General features: G+C 54.6%; 1 protein-coding gene across 2 annotated transcripts; it reads left to right on the top strand.

The window, feature by feature from the left end:
• The first annotated feature begins 7,315 nt into the window (after positions 1-7,315).
• Positions 7,316-14,069, top strand: DTYMK (deoxythymidylate kinase). Of its 2 annotated transcripts, none has more exons than XM_068692836.1 (5): positions 7,316-7,478; positions 7,579-7,687; positions 8,592-8,682; positions 10,994-11,191; positions 12,126-12,303. In XM_068692836.1, exons 1-5 carry the CDS (start codon positions 7,349-7,351, stop codon positions 12,183-12,185), a joined length of 588 nt encoding a protein of 195 aa, XP_068548937.1. In that variant the 5' UTR covers positions 7,316-7,348; the 3' UTR covers positions 12,186-12,303. The 2 variants fall into 2 exon arrangements, with proteins under 2 accessions (XP_068548937.1, XP_068548936.1); XM_068692835.1 differs by lacking the exon at positions 12,126-12,303 and adding an exon at positions 12,968-14,069 and having other exon boundaries at positions 7,317-7,478.
• The last annotated feature ends 747 nt before the right edge of the window (positions 14,070-14,816 follow it).

The following is a 14,816-nucleotide window of genomic DNA, read 5'->3' as shown; positions in this document are numbered from 1 at the left end:
CGCCCTGCGGATCATTCATGAAGAGGCTGGGCAGGACTGGGCCTGGACGTGACATTGTTGCTACTTCGTGTCCCAGCCTCGCATCTCTAGTGGGTTTCTGTGGCAAGGTTTTATTAGCAGGGGGCAATAGGGGTGGCTTCTGTGAGAAGACTCTAGAAGCTGCCCCATGTTAGATAAGGGCCCTGCTGCTGGCCAGAGCCAAGCCAACAAGCAACGACTCTGTGAGAGCGTATTAAAGACGGGAAAAAAACAAACAAACAAACAAAAAAAACAGAAAAAAAAAAAAAAACAACCAAAACAAACATGTCTACACAGCAGCTGGGAGAGGGAAAGGAGTGAGAAACAGCCTTGCAGCCCATGGAGTACCACAGTGGAGCAGGGGTCCATGCTGCAGCCCGTGGAGGAGCCCCCGCTGGAGCAGGTGGCCCTGCGCTGACAGAGGCTGAGGCCTGTGCAAGACCCCTGCCGGAGCAGATTCGGGGCCAGCCTTGTAGCCCGTGGAGAGGAGCCCATGCAAGAGCAGGGGATGGAGGGGAACTGCTGCCTGGGGGGGACCCGGGCTGGAGCAGTGTGCTCCTGAGGGATGGAGCCTGTGGGACGGAGCCATACTGGAGCAGTTCTCGAGGAGCTGCTGCCTGTGGGAAGCCCACGCCGGATCAGTTTGGGAAGGACGGCACCTGTGGGAGGGACCCCACGTTGGAGCAGGGGACAAGAGTGACCGAGAAGGAGCGGCAGAGACGAAGTGCTACAGACTGACCGCAGCCCCCATTCCCCCGTTCTCCTACGCCACTCGGGGGGAAGAGGTGGAAGAGGATGGGTGGGGGAAAGGTGTTGGTGCTGTTGTTTCATTTTGTTTCTTTGTTTCTCACTTCTCTGCTTCTCCAGCAGCCCGTGAGCCATGTCCCTGTGCCCTCCTCACAAGCCACGAGGGTTTCTCCCTCGTGTTTTCTCTCCCTGTCACGCTGAGGAGGGAACGAGACAGCAGCTGGGTGGGCACCTGGCCGCCAGCCTAGGCCAAGCCACCACGGCCATTCACGGGGATGAAGAGGCTGCACCGTGGGCTTGGAAGCCCAGGGGGTGTCTGTGAGGCTGGGGGAGCTCCTGGGCCCTGCCGCATCATCCACCATTCCATGGTCTCCTAGTGACACGGAGGGAGCACTATGACACCAGTGACACAGGCGAGGCTGTGAGGGACTTTGCGTCTCTAGTGAGCGCCAGGCGTGGAGGCAGCAGCTCCTGGCAGCGAGGCGAGGCCAGGCGAGGCGAGGAGTTGCTGCGCAGCATGGCTGCTGGAGAGGAGCAGAAGGCCCCTGAGGCACAGGAGGACGGTGAGAGCAGATGCCCCAGCAGCTCCCTGGAGGTGGAGGGCCCTGAGCACCCCCTGGGGCTGTGCAGAGCCGCTTGGGCTGTGGACACCCGGGGACGCCCTGCCAGGAGCCCCCGAGCAGGCCCTTGCGGGCGTCCCTCGGGGACACCTGCCAGGTGCTCAGTGGGGGGATGCTCTCATCCATGGCTGCCGCCCTGCCTCCCCCAGAGTGCGTGCTGTGCCACCGCTCGGACACCAGCTTGGATGGCTGCGGGCCGATGTTGAAGGTGGACGGGGTCTGCGCCCACGTGCACTGCCTGGTGAGCTCCCCGTGGCTGCCCGCGCCTTTCCCCGAGCCCTTGCCTGGCACCTGGAGCCCACAGGCCTGTGTCATCCCCAGCGCGCTGCTCGCTGGCTGTCACCTCCTCCTGCTGCGCTCCCAGCACAGCCTCCCCACCATGGTCCCTATGTCCTTGCCCTGAGCAGCTGCGGGGCTTTTCTGTCTTCCAGTTTCCAGCCCAGGGCCTGTACCAGCGAGGCCCTGAAGGGGAAGGAATCTTGGGATTCCGCTGCGCGGATATCAGGCGGGTAGCGGGTCGGGCAGCTCGCAAGGTGAGGGCTTTTTTGGAGCAGACGAGGCTTGTGGCAGCTGAGCCCAAGCCCTGGCAAAGAAATCCTCGAGGCTCTGGACAAGCTCCGGGCAAGTGCCAGTGGCCCCGGCCACGTCCCTGACGGGGCTGCTGTGCTCTTTGCAGCGCTGCTGCGTCTGCCGCAAGAAGGGGGCCACCGTCGCCTGCCGGCAGAAGCGCTGCTCGCGCCGCTTCCACCTTCCCTGCAGCTCCCAGCGGGGCTGCATCTCGCAGTTCTTTGGGAAGTACAGGTACGAGCTGCCCTAGCTTGGGCTGCAGCCCCCTCAGCCTGCGCCCTGCAGGCAGAGTCCCCGGTGTGGCACGCGTGGTCCCTGGCCTCACTCAACTCTTCCGTCCTCACGCAGCTCCTTCTGCTGGGAGCACCGCCCGCAGCAGACCGTGGAGACGCTGCAGGAGGGGCACACCACGTGCATCATCTGCATGGAGGTGGTGGAGGACAGCCTGTCCTACACCACCATGGTGTGCCCCTCCTGCAAGCACGCCTGGTTCCACCGGGGCTGCATCCAGGTAGGAGGCCCTTCCCTCTGCCAGCCCGCAGGGACACCATGCGCCCGCAGCGGCGTCCTGCTCACACGGGGAGTCTCTCTTCCACAGGGACAGGCGCTTTGGGCGGGCCTCAGGCACTTTGCCTGTCCTCACTGCCGGGACTGGGAGCGCTTTGTCCCTGAGATGCTTCAGATGGGAATCTGCGTGCCAAACATGTGCGTTCCTTCCTTCCTTCCTTCCTTCCTTCCTTCCTTCCTTCCTTCCTTCCTTCCTTCCTTCCTTCCTTCCTTCCTTCCTTCCTTCCTTCCTTCCTTCCTTCCTTCCTTCCTTCCTTCCTTCCTTCCTTCCTTCCTTCCTTCCTTCCTTCCTTCCTTCCTTCCTTCCTTCCTTCCTTCCTTCCTTCCTTCCTTCCTTCCTTCCTTCCTTCCTTCCTTCCTTCCCACCCCACTCAAGGCAGGAGAGGGCACAGCCCCAGGCCCTAATCCCTCCAGGCAGACTGTCCCCAACAAAAGGGGCTGCCTGCCTGGGGGACAGGAGGACGCTGGCCTGCTGCCAGGGATGCCCCTGAGCCCTGTCCCAGCATCAGCACTGACACTTGCTGAGTGCCCCAGGAGCTCGTGACCTTTCTTTCCTACTTTCTCTTGAAGAAAGCCGGCTTGGGAGCAGGAGGAGGAGCTGGCACTGCCACAGCTGCATGGCCGCTGTGATGCCAGGCAGTGCCTGTACAGGGGAGGCCGGGAGCAGTGGCAAGAGGAAGGGTGAGCATCCACAGCAGCAGCTCCCCGGCTGCTGGGGGCTGTGAGCCACATCTCCAGCAAGCCGTGCAGTGGCTGCTGGGGCTCTGCCCAGGCACCTTCCCCTCTGCTGGGGCGCCATGAGCAATGGTTCTGGAGCCCTGGGGGCCTTTGTGGCGCCACTGCCTGCTGGGCTCTGCGTGCTCACCAGCCCAACTTCTTCCCCAGGCCCTGGCAGCTCCTGCTCTGCTCCTCCTGTGCCGCCAGCGGGACCCACCGCCGCTGCTCCGGCCTTGCGGACACCACCCAGCAGTGGGAGTGCGCTGGCTGCGCTGGCCCGGGCACTGGTAAGGGGCACGGCGCGCTCAGGCTCGGGGCGGCAGAGCCCTCCGTGCCCTCTCAGGGAAGGACCGCAAAGCTGGGGCCTCTGCAGGCCAGGCAGGGTGGGCAGATCTGCTGACCTTCCTGCCTCCCCTTGCAGCTCCCAGCTCCTCTCCCTCACCACCGGAGAGGAGAGCCGGCCGTGGCAGGGTGCTGCCCCAGCGCCACAGCCCCTACAGCCGGCCACAGCACTGAGCCTGCAGGCACGCCTGGTTCCACCGGGGCTGCATCCAGGTAGGAGGCCCTTCCCTCTGCCAGCCCGCAGGGACACCATGCGCCCAAGCAGCGTCCTGCTCACACGGGGAGTCTCCCTTCCACAGGGACAGGCACTTCGGGCCCTTGCTCTGCTTCTCCTGTGCCGCCAGCGGGACCCACCGCCGCTGCTCCGGCCTTGGGGACACCACGCAGCAGTGGGAGTGCGCTGGCTGCGCTGGCCCAGGCACTGGTAAGGGGCATGGGGTGCTCAGGCTCGGGGCGGCAGAGCCCTCCGTGCCCTCTGCAGGCCAGGCAGGGTGGGCAGATCCGCTGACCTTCCTGCCTCCCCTTGCAGCTCCCAGCTCCTCTCCCTCACCACCCGAGAGGAGAGCCGGCCGTGGCAGGGTGCTGCCCCAGCGCCACAGCCCCTACAGCCGGCCACAGCCCTGATCCCGGCCTGGGGACAGATGCTCCATCCAGGTGTCCCGCTGCCAGACAGGGTCAGGCTGTGCACTTGCGGGCGTCCTTCACGGAGAGGACCTCAAGGAGGTGCTCAGTGGGGGAACGCTCGCACCCAAAGGCAGGCGAGGGGTGGCACTCAGCTCCTGCCGAGATGAGGGGATGGAGCTGAGACACGGCGAAGGAGCTGGGACTTGCTGAGGAGGAAGAGCCATGGAGCCAGGATAAGAGATGGAGGCGAGACCAAGCCTGGAACTGGATGGGGAGATGGAGCTGGGTCTCCGCGACAGAAATGCGCCTGGGTGATGGAGCCAGGACGGAGATGGAATTGGGATGGTTACAGAGCCACGCTGGTAGGGAGAGAGCTTGGGCAGGAGATGATCCCTCAAGCTGGAAGGGACCCACCAGTGCTCTCCTATGTTTGTAAACTGTCCCTACAGCGCAGAGGCAGGTAGTTAGCCTAAGCCAGAGCCTGAGAACAATGTTTACCAGGAAGAACAAAAACAGCGCACAAAGCTGACCCAAAGGAGAAAACAACTCCCTTGTTTCCCATTCTGCTCTTTCCCTCAGCCACTCAGCACACAGTGTGCTGCAGCTCGCTTGCATTTTCCTGTGCATTTTCTTGTACAAATAAAGTGTGTTTGGTTTCTTGTCTATGTGATTATCACTTCTTGAACACTCAGACTAAGACATAAATACACACAAAACACCCAGCCCTCAAAAAAGAAAAAAGAAGAAAGGAGGCACTGCTATTTAAGAAAACAGACCTGACCACCAAGCAGGAAGGTGACCCCCAGTGCTGTGCTGAGCAGAAGCAGAGCCTCAGCACGTGGGCACTTGAACAACTCTGAGAAGAGTCAAGGCAGAGACAGACCAACCAAATCAGGACTGGAGCACAAACATTTAGCCAAACACTTTTTTTTTTTTTTTTTATTAAAGGAATATATTTATTAAAGAATAACTTAAAAGTGGTTGTGGCCTTGAACTACCTTCTCCTACCAGAAGCTGATGCTCAGCCTCCGCTTTGGAAGAAGGCTCTATACAGAGTTACCACCCAAAGACAGCAATATTCTCCTTTCAGCATTATGGATTGAAATACGGTGTCCTGTGAAGGGGCTCCAGCAAAGAGAGTTCACGCAAAACAAGTTGCAGCAATCGTCTGGCTGCAAATAGAAGGACAGATAGAAGGTACTTCATCAATATAAGCCTCCCCACCTCCCATACTGACACAACACCTCCTGGCTTGGTCTGGAGGCCAGCCTCGCCTCAGCTCTCCCTTGCAGTCACCAGCCAGCCTGGAGCTTCCCCTACACAGGAGGCCACAGCCCCTTCCTTGCTCAGGACCACCCCCAAGCACTCCCAGCTGCAGAGGAAAGGGCCAGGTGCCCACGAAGACACACCAGGTTCACAAGACTACAAGTGCCAGGCCCAGCCCCATCGCAAGCACAGGTCTTTGCAGAAAAGGCTCTTCTTGCTCTTCCCACCACTACTAACCCTTGAGAATGCGACAGGGAGGCAGAGGATGCCCAGAAAGAAGGGAGAAGAACACGACGCATCAGTTGAGCGATTAAGGAAGCATCAAACCAGAGATGTCTGCAGAGGACAGAAAAGCTCTATCAGGAACCATTCAGTCCCTCCTTCCCTCAAACAAAAGAGGAAGCAAGAAAAACGGAGGAAAAGCTTCAATGCAAGAAGACCTTGCAAATCCAGAACGGCATCCTCCTGGCAGCCTCCTTCACAGCTGCCCCGCTGCTCGGGCCTGGCTGAATGGCCGCGCTTTGGTTCAGGTCCCTGCAAAACCACCGGACACACAGTGGGCTCGGGCTTGGAAGGCACCTCTGCAGGTCACCTGCTCCAACCCCCATGCTCAAGCAGGGCCACCTGCAGCCATGTGGACACTGGGCACCACTGAGAATCACAGAATTTCTAGGTCGGAAGAGACCTCAAGATCATCGAGTCCAACCTCTGACCTAACGCTAGCAGTCCCCACTAAACCATATCCCTAAGCTCTACATCTAAACGTCTTTTAAAGACTTCCAGGGGTGGTGACTCCACCACTTCCCTGGGCAGCCTGTTCCAATGCCTCACAACCCTCTCAGTAAAGAAGCTCTTCCTAACATCTAACCTAAAACTCCCCTGGCGCAACTTAAGCCCATTCCCCCTCGTCCTGTCACCAGGCACGTGGGAGAACAGAACAACCCCCACCTCACTACAGCCTCCTTTAAGGTATCTGTAGAGAGCAATAAGGTCGCCCCTGAGCCTCCTCTTCTCCAGGCTGAACAAGCCCAGCTCCTTCAGCCGCTCCTCGTAGGACTTGTTCTCCAGGCCCCTCACCAGCTTCGTCGCCCTTCTCTGGACCCGCTCAAGCACCTCCATGTCCTTCTTGTAGCGAGGGGCCCAAAACTGAACACAGTACTCGAGGTGCGGCCTCACCAGAGCCGAGTACAGGGGGACGATCACCTCCCTAGCCCTGCTGGTCACACTGTTTCTGATACAAGCCAGGATGCCGTTGGCCTTCTTGGCCACCTGAGCACACTGCTGGCTCATATTCAGCCGACTGTCCACCAGCACACCCAGGTCCTTCTCTGCCTGGCAGCTCTCCAACCACTCCTCTCCCAGCCTGTAGCTCTGCTTGGGGTTATTGCACCCCAGGTGCAGGACCCGGCACTTGGCCTTGTTGAACTTCATGCAGTTGACCTCAGCCCATCGGTGCAGCCTATCCAGATCCTCCTGCAGAGCCTTCCTACCCTCGAGCAGATCGACACACGCACCTAACTTGGTGTCATCTGCAAACTTACTGAGGGTGCACTCAATGCCCTCGTCCAGATCATTGATGAAGATATTAAAGATATTAAGGGCCGGGGCCACGCTGCCCACCCCTCACAACGGGGCCCGGCGCCCCCTCGGTTCCTCACGGGGACGCTGCGCCTGCCGCCGCCCTCCCCCCCCATCCACCCCACCGCGCGCCTTTTGCCCGTTCTCCCCGTTTTTTCCCTCAAAACGGCGGCTGACTACCAGACCACCACCCCTATCCCCCTTTAACAGCGAGCCCGGCCTCCGTTTTCGGAGGGCTCCGCCTCTTCTATGGCTCCCCCTCTGCCCAGAGCGTTTCCGGGACGGGGCGGGGACCGGGCGCCATGGCGGGCGCCCGGGGGGCGCTGATCGCCCTGGAGGGGGTGGACAGGGCCGGCAAGAGCACGCAGGGCCGGCGGCTGGTGGAGGCGCTGCGGGCAGGCGGGCACCGCGCCGACCTGCTCCGCTTCCCCGGTAGGCGGGGATGGGGCTCGGGGTGTGTGTGGGGGTGGGGTTAGGGGGGCGGGGGGTTGGGGGACCTCGTTACCGAGCTGTGTCGCCCCTTCGGTTGCAGAGAGGACGACGGAGATCGGGCGGCTGCTCGGAGCCTACCTGGCGGGGGAGAAGGACGTGGAGGACCACGCCGTGCACCTCCTGTTCTCCGCCAACCGCTGGGAGCACGTGTAAAGATGGCCGGGGGGAGCGGAGCGGGGGGGGGAGGTGGGAACGCTCGGGATCCCCCCCCGAGACCCTCCCCGAGCCCCCCGTCAGCCCTCGGGATGGAGCCCCCGCAGGGCTGGGGGTCAGGGCCAGGCACGGCTTGCTCCGGGTCAGCAGCCCCTGCCCGTTCCCCTCCAGTGCCCTAAAGGAGCTGCCCTCCCTGTGAGCTCCCCTCCCGAATCCTCACCCACGGGTGGAGGCTTCGGACCCGTCCCCTGCAGCTGGCTCTGTGCTGCTGGGCACAAACCAGAGGGTTTCAGCACTGCCTGGGAGCCCAAAGGGAGCGGGCAAACCACCACGTCACCCACCCCTCAGCACGGCCTTTGGTGTACCGAGCTGCTGCCCCAGCACGGGAGCTACTGCTCATGTATTTTTTTTGCCAAACTGAAGCTTTGTGTGCATAGCTGGGGCTGTTGGTGACAGCTGTTGTGCTTATCTGGACCTCTGCACTGCGAGATGCTTTCTGTTTCTGCAAAAGCTTCACTGATTCTGCTGTAGCAGGGGTGCCGAGCAAAGCGGGGGGGCCGCAGTAAGAAATGTCTGTTGTAAACAAAGGATGCTTTTCTCTGACAGAGGCAAGTATTTCAAACCTACTGCACCGCTTAGAAAGGAAGGAAGACTAATCTGCTCGTGCCTGGCTGTAGCTCGTCGGTGATCATGCTGCAAGCTGTGGAACTGCCTAGAGCAATGCCCTGCAGTGGTGCACCCTGAACGTGGGTGTCTCAAAAGGGTATTTGCTAAATATCATAGAGGGTGGAGCACAAATAGGAATTGATTCGTGATCAGTGTCACCGATGACCCTGATGCTGCTAATGGCCAGTTTGAAGTCGGAAGTGTAACTTTTTTTTTCTCCTCCATGGTTTTCAGGCCTTCGATGAAAGAGAAACTATGTCAAGGGGTCACGCTTGTGGTTGACAGATACGCCTTTTCTGGAGTGGCCTTCACAAGCGCCAAGGAGGTGAGTGAGGGACCCGGCAGGCCCTGCCTCTCTCTGTATTTGGAGAAACAGGAAATGGGGAGAGGCCTGCTCTCGAGATCGGTCTGTGTGGTCCAGGCTCCTTTTCTGGGGAAACGTGGATTGAAATGGGGGATGAAAGTTTCAGCTTAAATGTTAACGTGGCCTGTTTGCCTGTGTCTACTCCAAAAGAACAGAGAAACTCATTAGGTTACTTGTTAGCGAGGTAGGCTCACTCCGGAGTTGCACTGGGGAACCCCAAACCAGACATGGCACTCGTGTGGGTGCAGGACAGACGGGAAGAAGGATCACTTTCCTCGTGCTTATACAGCTAGGATGCTGCTGGCCTTTGCGGCCAGGGCACGCTACTCATTCTTGGTGAGCTCAATGTCCACCATGAGCCTCAGGCCCTCTTCTGCAGAGTTTCTGCCCAGCTGGTCAGCCTCCAGACTGCCCTGGTGCATCAGGTTTTTCTTCCCCAGGGCAGGACTTTACATTTGTCTTTTTTGAATGTCTTGAGGTTCCTGGCAGCCTGTTCCTCAGTGTGTTGTGCCCCTCCAGATAGCAGTCCTGCCCTCCCACGTGCTCACTGTCCACGCCTGGTGTCATCCAGAAGGTTGCTGAGGGAACGCTCTGTCCTGTTGTTTCAGTTGTTAGAGATGTTGAACCGTACTAGGAACCGTGCTATTCGTCCTCGAGTGCTGGCACCAGCAGCCACCTACCAGCTGGACTTTGTGCCACTGGTCACCAAGCTCAGCCCAGCAGCCTCGTCATTTTTTTTGCCAACTTGACTGTCCGTCTGCCTGTTCATATCTCACCAGCTTGGTGGAAAGGAGACCATGCTCACGTCAAGGTACAGAGCATCTACTACTCTCCTCAGATTTGTCTTCAGCATTCCTGAGAAACCTGGACTGCTTGTGCCCAGCAGATACATGGGTGATTAAGGTCTTGTATGACTATCAGGGCCTGCAATTGTGACCCTTCTTCCATCTGTATGAAGAAGGCTTCATCGATGTCCTGTCTTCAGGTCTGTCCCCAAGCCTTAACCATAGGCTCCCACCTGGCACGTCTCCTGTCCCAAGGCAAAGCTCCCTGTGCTGCAGACGCTCCATGGCAAACAGCACAACCCCTCTTTCTCCTCACCTTCCAGCCTGTTTCCTGAACAGCCTCTGTGGATCCATGGCAGCACAGCAGTCTGGCAGGCTGTCCCACCTCACCCCTGTAATCTGAGCAGGATCACAGCCCCGCAGTGTCCCTGTGCAGGGACATTCCTTGGGTGCTTCCCATGTTGTGTGCTTGAGATGTGTCCCCAGTAGTGCCACTTTCCAGAGAGCATCTGCTCTCATATTTTCCCTTAGACACTTCCTCTTTGCCTGCCACCTTCAGTTCTCTACAGCTTGTAAGCATTCCCTTGATGTACCTAGTTTAAAGCTCTTTTCACTACCTTAGCAAGCCTGCTTGCACAGACAATCTTGGCGTGTGTTGGGACATATCCCAGCCCTGCTCTGTAGCCATCAGGCCTTGAAGAGTATCCTGTGGTCAAAGAAGCTGAAAACTTTACTGTGACACCAACTGTGCAGCTGGGAGTTGACCTGAATTTATTCCTACCTCGACCTTTCCCCCTTTCTGGAAGAATTAAGTCGATCTTGGGCTCCCATCCTCATCCCCTCAAGCCTGGTGGTCAGCCTTGGTACGTGCACTGTGATTGTATCACTGTCCACCACGTGGATGAGCAGCAAGGAGTAATGGAGTCAGAGAAGCCTCAGCAGCCTCTGCAATGTTGTGGATCCATATACCCCAGTGGAAGCCTTCAAACTTGTCAGCGGGATCAAAAAAGTCAGAAAGCTTTGTCTCTTGCATCAGGGCTGGAATTCCTGGTGCGCTGAGAAGGTGTACGGTTAAGTATGCAAAAAGGTAACTCCACGGGCACAAACATACTAAAGCTGCACAGCATTTCTATTTGGGAGTAGCTTTCCTTTGGACTGATCGCTGTGTGGAGACTTCGAAATGTGACTCATTATTTCCCTCTGCTGGGCTTTGCGGAAGAGATGTTAAAATCATCAGCTCTGCTTGACTTCAGTGAGCATGAGAGGAGCACGGAACCCAGGAAAATCTGGACCCTCAAAATTGCCAGGAGTGAATTTGAAGTTTTAGACTGGGAAATCATCCTTTCAGTTTGTAAGGCTGTATTCAGTGACTTGTGCTGCATCTCTTCTGTGGCTGTTCCTCCCCTACCCCACTCTCCAGCTACTCTGCTTCTTTCCCTTGTTCTTGTTCCTTTCTTTCATCTCAAACTTGGTTGTCTTTGGGACAGAACTTCTGCGTGGACTGGTGCAAACAGCCTGACATTGGACTCCCAAAGCCAGATCTGATTCTGTTCCTTCAGTTAAGCCCAGAGGAAGCAGCAGCACGAGGGGACTTTGGAAGTGAACGTTACGAGAACAGCCTCTTCCAAGAGAAAGTTCTGAAGTCCTTCTACCATCTGATGAAGGACAAGACATTAAACTGGAAGGTGAGCAAATAACCCTGAGTGCTCTGTCACAGACTGGGGGTGGTCTCTCACGAGAGGGCTCCCTCCTGGATTGTGTGTGTTGTGCCCTTGTGCTTCCCGTTCTTGGCAAGAAGTTGGGGGGTGTGCTGGGGACCAGCCAAAGCTGCTGTGGCCTGCAGCAGGGCACTGCTGACGCCCACTGCTCCAGGATACTGTAAGGGGCTGTGTTGGACTGGGGGAAGGTTTTTGCTTGTTGGTTTTGCAGAAGAGAACATACACCGTAGCACAAAATTAAAAACAAAACAAAAAAACATGCAGTCAAAATTATTGAATGAGACAGTATGGAACTTACCTAACATCCAGTCTGCAAACCCTGATTTTCCGGAGATTCTAGCAGAGGAATATATTTCCCTTATTACTTGTCATCTGTTATCTCTCTATCCGTTATGCGAAAGGAGTTTTCATTTAAAGTATCAGCGACATGTCTGTTTAAAATACCCCAAACTGCAAAGCTGTTAAACAGGTACATATCAAAACAGATGATGTAGAGGTGACAGGTATCTCTGGAGTGAGTACAGAAATCCAGTTCCAGCAGCCATTAGCAGTACAGTTAGCATTCCTGGCAATCCCCCCCTCAACATCAGATAAAATAATAGACACCAAAGGTTGCCAAAGATCCATTTAGTCCAAAACATGAAATGGAGCTCAGTACACCATCAATTACAAGAATAAATTGAGGTCAGCTATCTGCTTGAGGATATTGTGTGAGCACAAAGCTCACACATTAGCTGTTCCATAACAAGAAGATTACCATTTAATTATGAAGTGTATTTATGGCATAGCCTCACAGTCTGCTTTTTCACAACAATGCTGCATGGTCCAGTATTCATAGGTCTTCATGATCAACCTGCACCTGCTTACATCTTTTAACCAAGTTATTTCTTTGCCTTGGTAGCTCCTAAATAATTTTAAAGCCATGGAAGCAAAACCTTTGCCAATTAATGTTGACTTGTGACGACCTGCAAGCTGTAATTCGGAAGTGAAATGTCCTGTTTTCTAAAACAACATTAGGAAAAACATCGCTGCTTGGACTTTCTCCTGTTTAATACAAGCTTTGTGGAATCTAGTTTTGATATGGGCCTTACTGCTTTGCATCTGTTCTGCTGCCTTGCAGTCTCAAAGGTAAAAATCAAGCAAGCTGTCCCCTGAGAAGAAAGGGGCATAAAATGACGTTGTCCATGTGATCCAGGTTCCCTCAGTCACACAGGAGCAGAGCTGGTATTCCTTAAGCACCAGGCTCAGCAAATACCAGAATCAGACAGCACTACCAGCTTGCACGTCTTAAAAAACAACCAACAAACTGAAGCTGGAAAATCCCATGGATTGGATTTTGAGAGGTTCTGACTGTCTGAGTGACAGTAAGGATCCCCAGATAACCCCTGAGGGATCAACATACTGATGTTTCTGAGGGACTACACTACGGGGTGGAAAATGCTTACCTGATTTAAGGTGGTATGCTCCCACAGACCATCAGCAAAGAACATGTGGCAGTAGTTGCTTTTGTTTCCCTTCATCCTGTCGCACATCGATATCTTAAGTGTCTGTTCCTGCGTAAAATAAATATTCCAATTCCAGTGCAGAAGTAGTGCATGAGAAGTGTAATTAGCTCCTTTCACTGCTCATGAATTGTAACAATATTGAGTGAAGAGGGAGAGAAAAATAGCAGGAAGGTGGGTTTTTTCCTCATTGTGTTGGAAACTGAGGAACATGTTTCTGTATTTTTTGTTTTGGCAACAGACGATTGATGCTTCAAAGAGCATAGAAGACTTGCACAGAGAAATTAAGTCCATTGCTGAAGAAACCATGCTGGAGGTTCAGAATAAACCCTTGGGAGAACTCTGGAAATAAAGCTTAATGCAGGTTATTCTTCTAGAGCTAGCAGAAAATTCACCTCTTGGACCTTCCTCAGGTGGATGACACCTCTACATCGCATTTTAGTTACTACGGTTTATAGGTCACATGTATTCTTCCTGGTCCAGCGTGGTGCTGGCGTGCTTTTGACTGTGCCTGCTTCTCCTCTTCTATTCTGCTTAGTCCCTGCTGCTTTTTGTTATAAGCGAGCATACAAAGAGCACATAACATTCCTTTGTGAAAGCTCCCTGCTTCAGGTAGGATCTCTTGTCATAGGCTTGGTCCTGTAATGTAGATTTAGATACTGAGCCCAGAGCTTCCCCAAATGTGCTCAGCAGCAACAGGTGGGGAACAGCCATCCCATATTTGAAGTTCTAGAGACCTACCATGTTCTTGATTCTTCTTTCTCTCTGGTAGAATGCATCCCCTGTGCTACAACCAGCTTTTATAGTACTTTATAATATGTTACTCTTTTAAACATTTTGTATAGCAGCAAAGGCATTTATTTTTTTTCCTACCACTATGATCACTTACCTTCTAGAAGGACATGCAGGAGGTGAAAGTGCAGCAGTTCAGGCACTAGATACAGGGATCACTGTTTGCTAGAGCGAAGGGACGGGTGACTTCCTATTCCATCCTGCTCCCCAGCTGCTCAGTGAGAACAGTACAGAAGCTGGACAGCTATTAGCAGGGAAGAGTCCAAAATAGATGTTAGCTTGTCAGCAGCCCCATTTGAAGGCCGAGTGGTGCACAAATTCTTTTAGACTGGTTGAGTTGCTCCTGCGACCAAGATCAGGAAGAGTCAGCAGTGATCCCTGTACTTCACTTTCCAAGTGAAATCCAAACAGCCCTGCATACGTTACCAAACCAGATCAGGTTCAAATTGTGAGCTTGCCTGCTTCCCTCAGCCTCTACCATTCCACTGACTGCCTGAAGATGCTGCTTTTAGTCTGAGTTGTTACAATAAAGTTCCAGTGCATAAAATGGTGATGGGTGTTTGATGCTTGATTATGCTATATGAGGTTAAGAGTTCTTCCAAGTCTTCAGCAGTTTAAAAAAAAATACCCTAGTCTGGGATGAGTTAAATGAAATCATTTGTAAGGTGCGTTAATATGGGGACGACCAGCAGAGGTAACATCTCCCCATCAGACACTTAGCAGTATGGACTGCTCTCCAAGCTGCCCCTAGAGACTAAACCCTGCTTTCTTAGAGGCCACTTGAGCTGGTTGACTAATGGGGAGAAGAAGGTAAGTGTTTAAAACAACGCTGCTGCAAACATCGGCTGAGATGGAATAAGCTGCCTTCACTCTGCATAGTAACTGGTAGCAGGAACACTCCTTGTGAAGGAGGTAAGCACCTGTAATGCTGAATTGTGCCCTTCCAGCAATTCCTTAACCTTCGGGAGTCATTTAATTCATCTTAGCTTTAGGTTCCCAACTACAGAAAGCCAAGAACATCTGCTCAGTATCTAAGAAATCTGAGTTTAGCACTCTCAATTACTGGGGTCACATTAATGCCCAGCTATAAAATCTGTCTGGCTAAGCTGTCTTTAACCATGAAAGCACAAACACGAAGCAAGTAGCACCTCTTCTGAACCGTGGCAGTAGTTTGTACAAACTGAGGGCACAATAATTCCCAAGTAACTATCCCTTAACAAAAAGGACCTGCTATTGCACAGCAAAATGGTAACAACAGTGGAGTTTAGACCTGTTTTTTTGTAATGTTTACTACTGCA

The sequence above is a fragment of the Anas acuta genome, chromosome 9 (genome assembly GCF_963932015.1).
Source record: "Anas acuta chromosome 9, bAnaAcu1.1, whole genome shotgun sequence".
Taxonomy (NCBI): Eukaryota; Metazoa; Chordata; class Aves; order Anseriformes; family Anatidae; genus Anas; species Anas acuta.
This window is presented reverse-complemented; position numbering and strand designations above follow the sequence as displayed.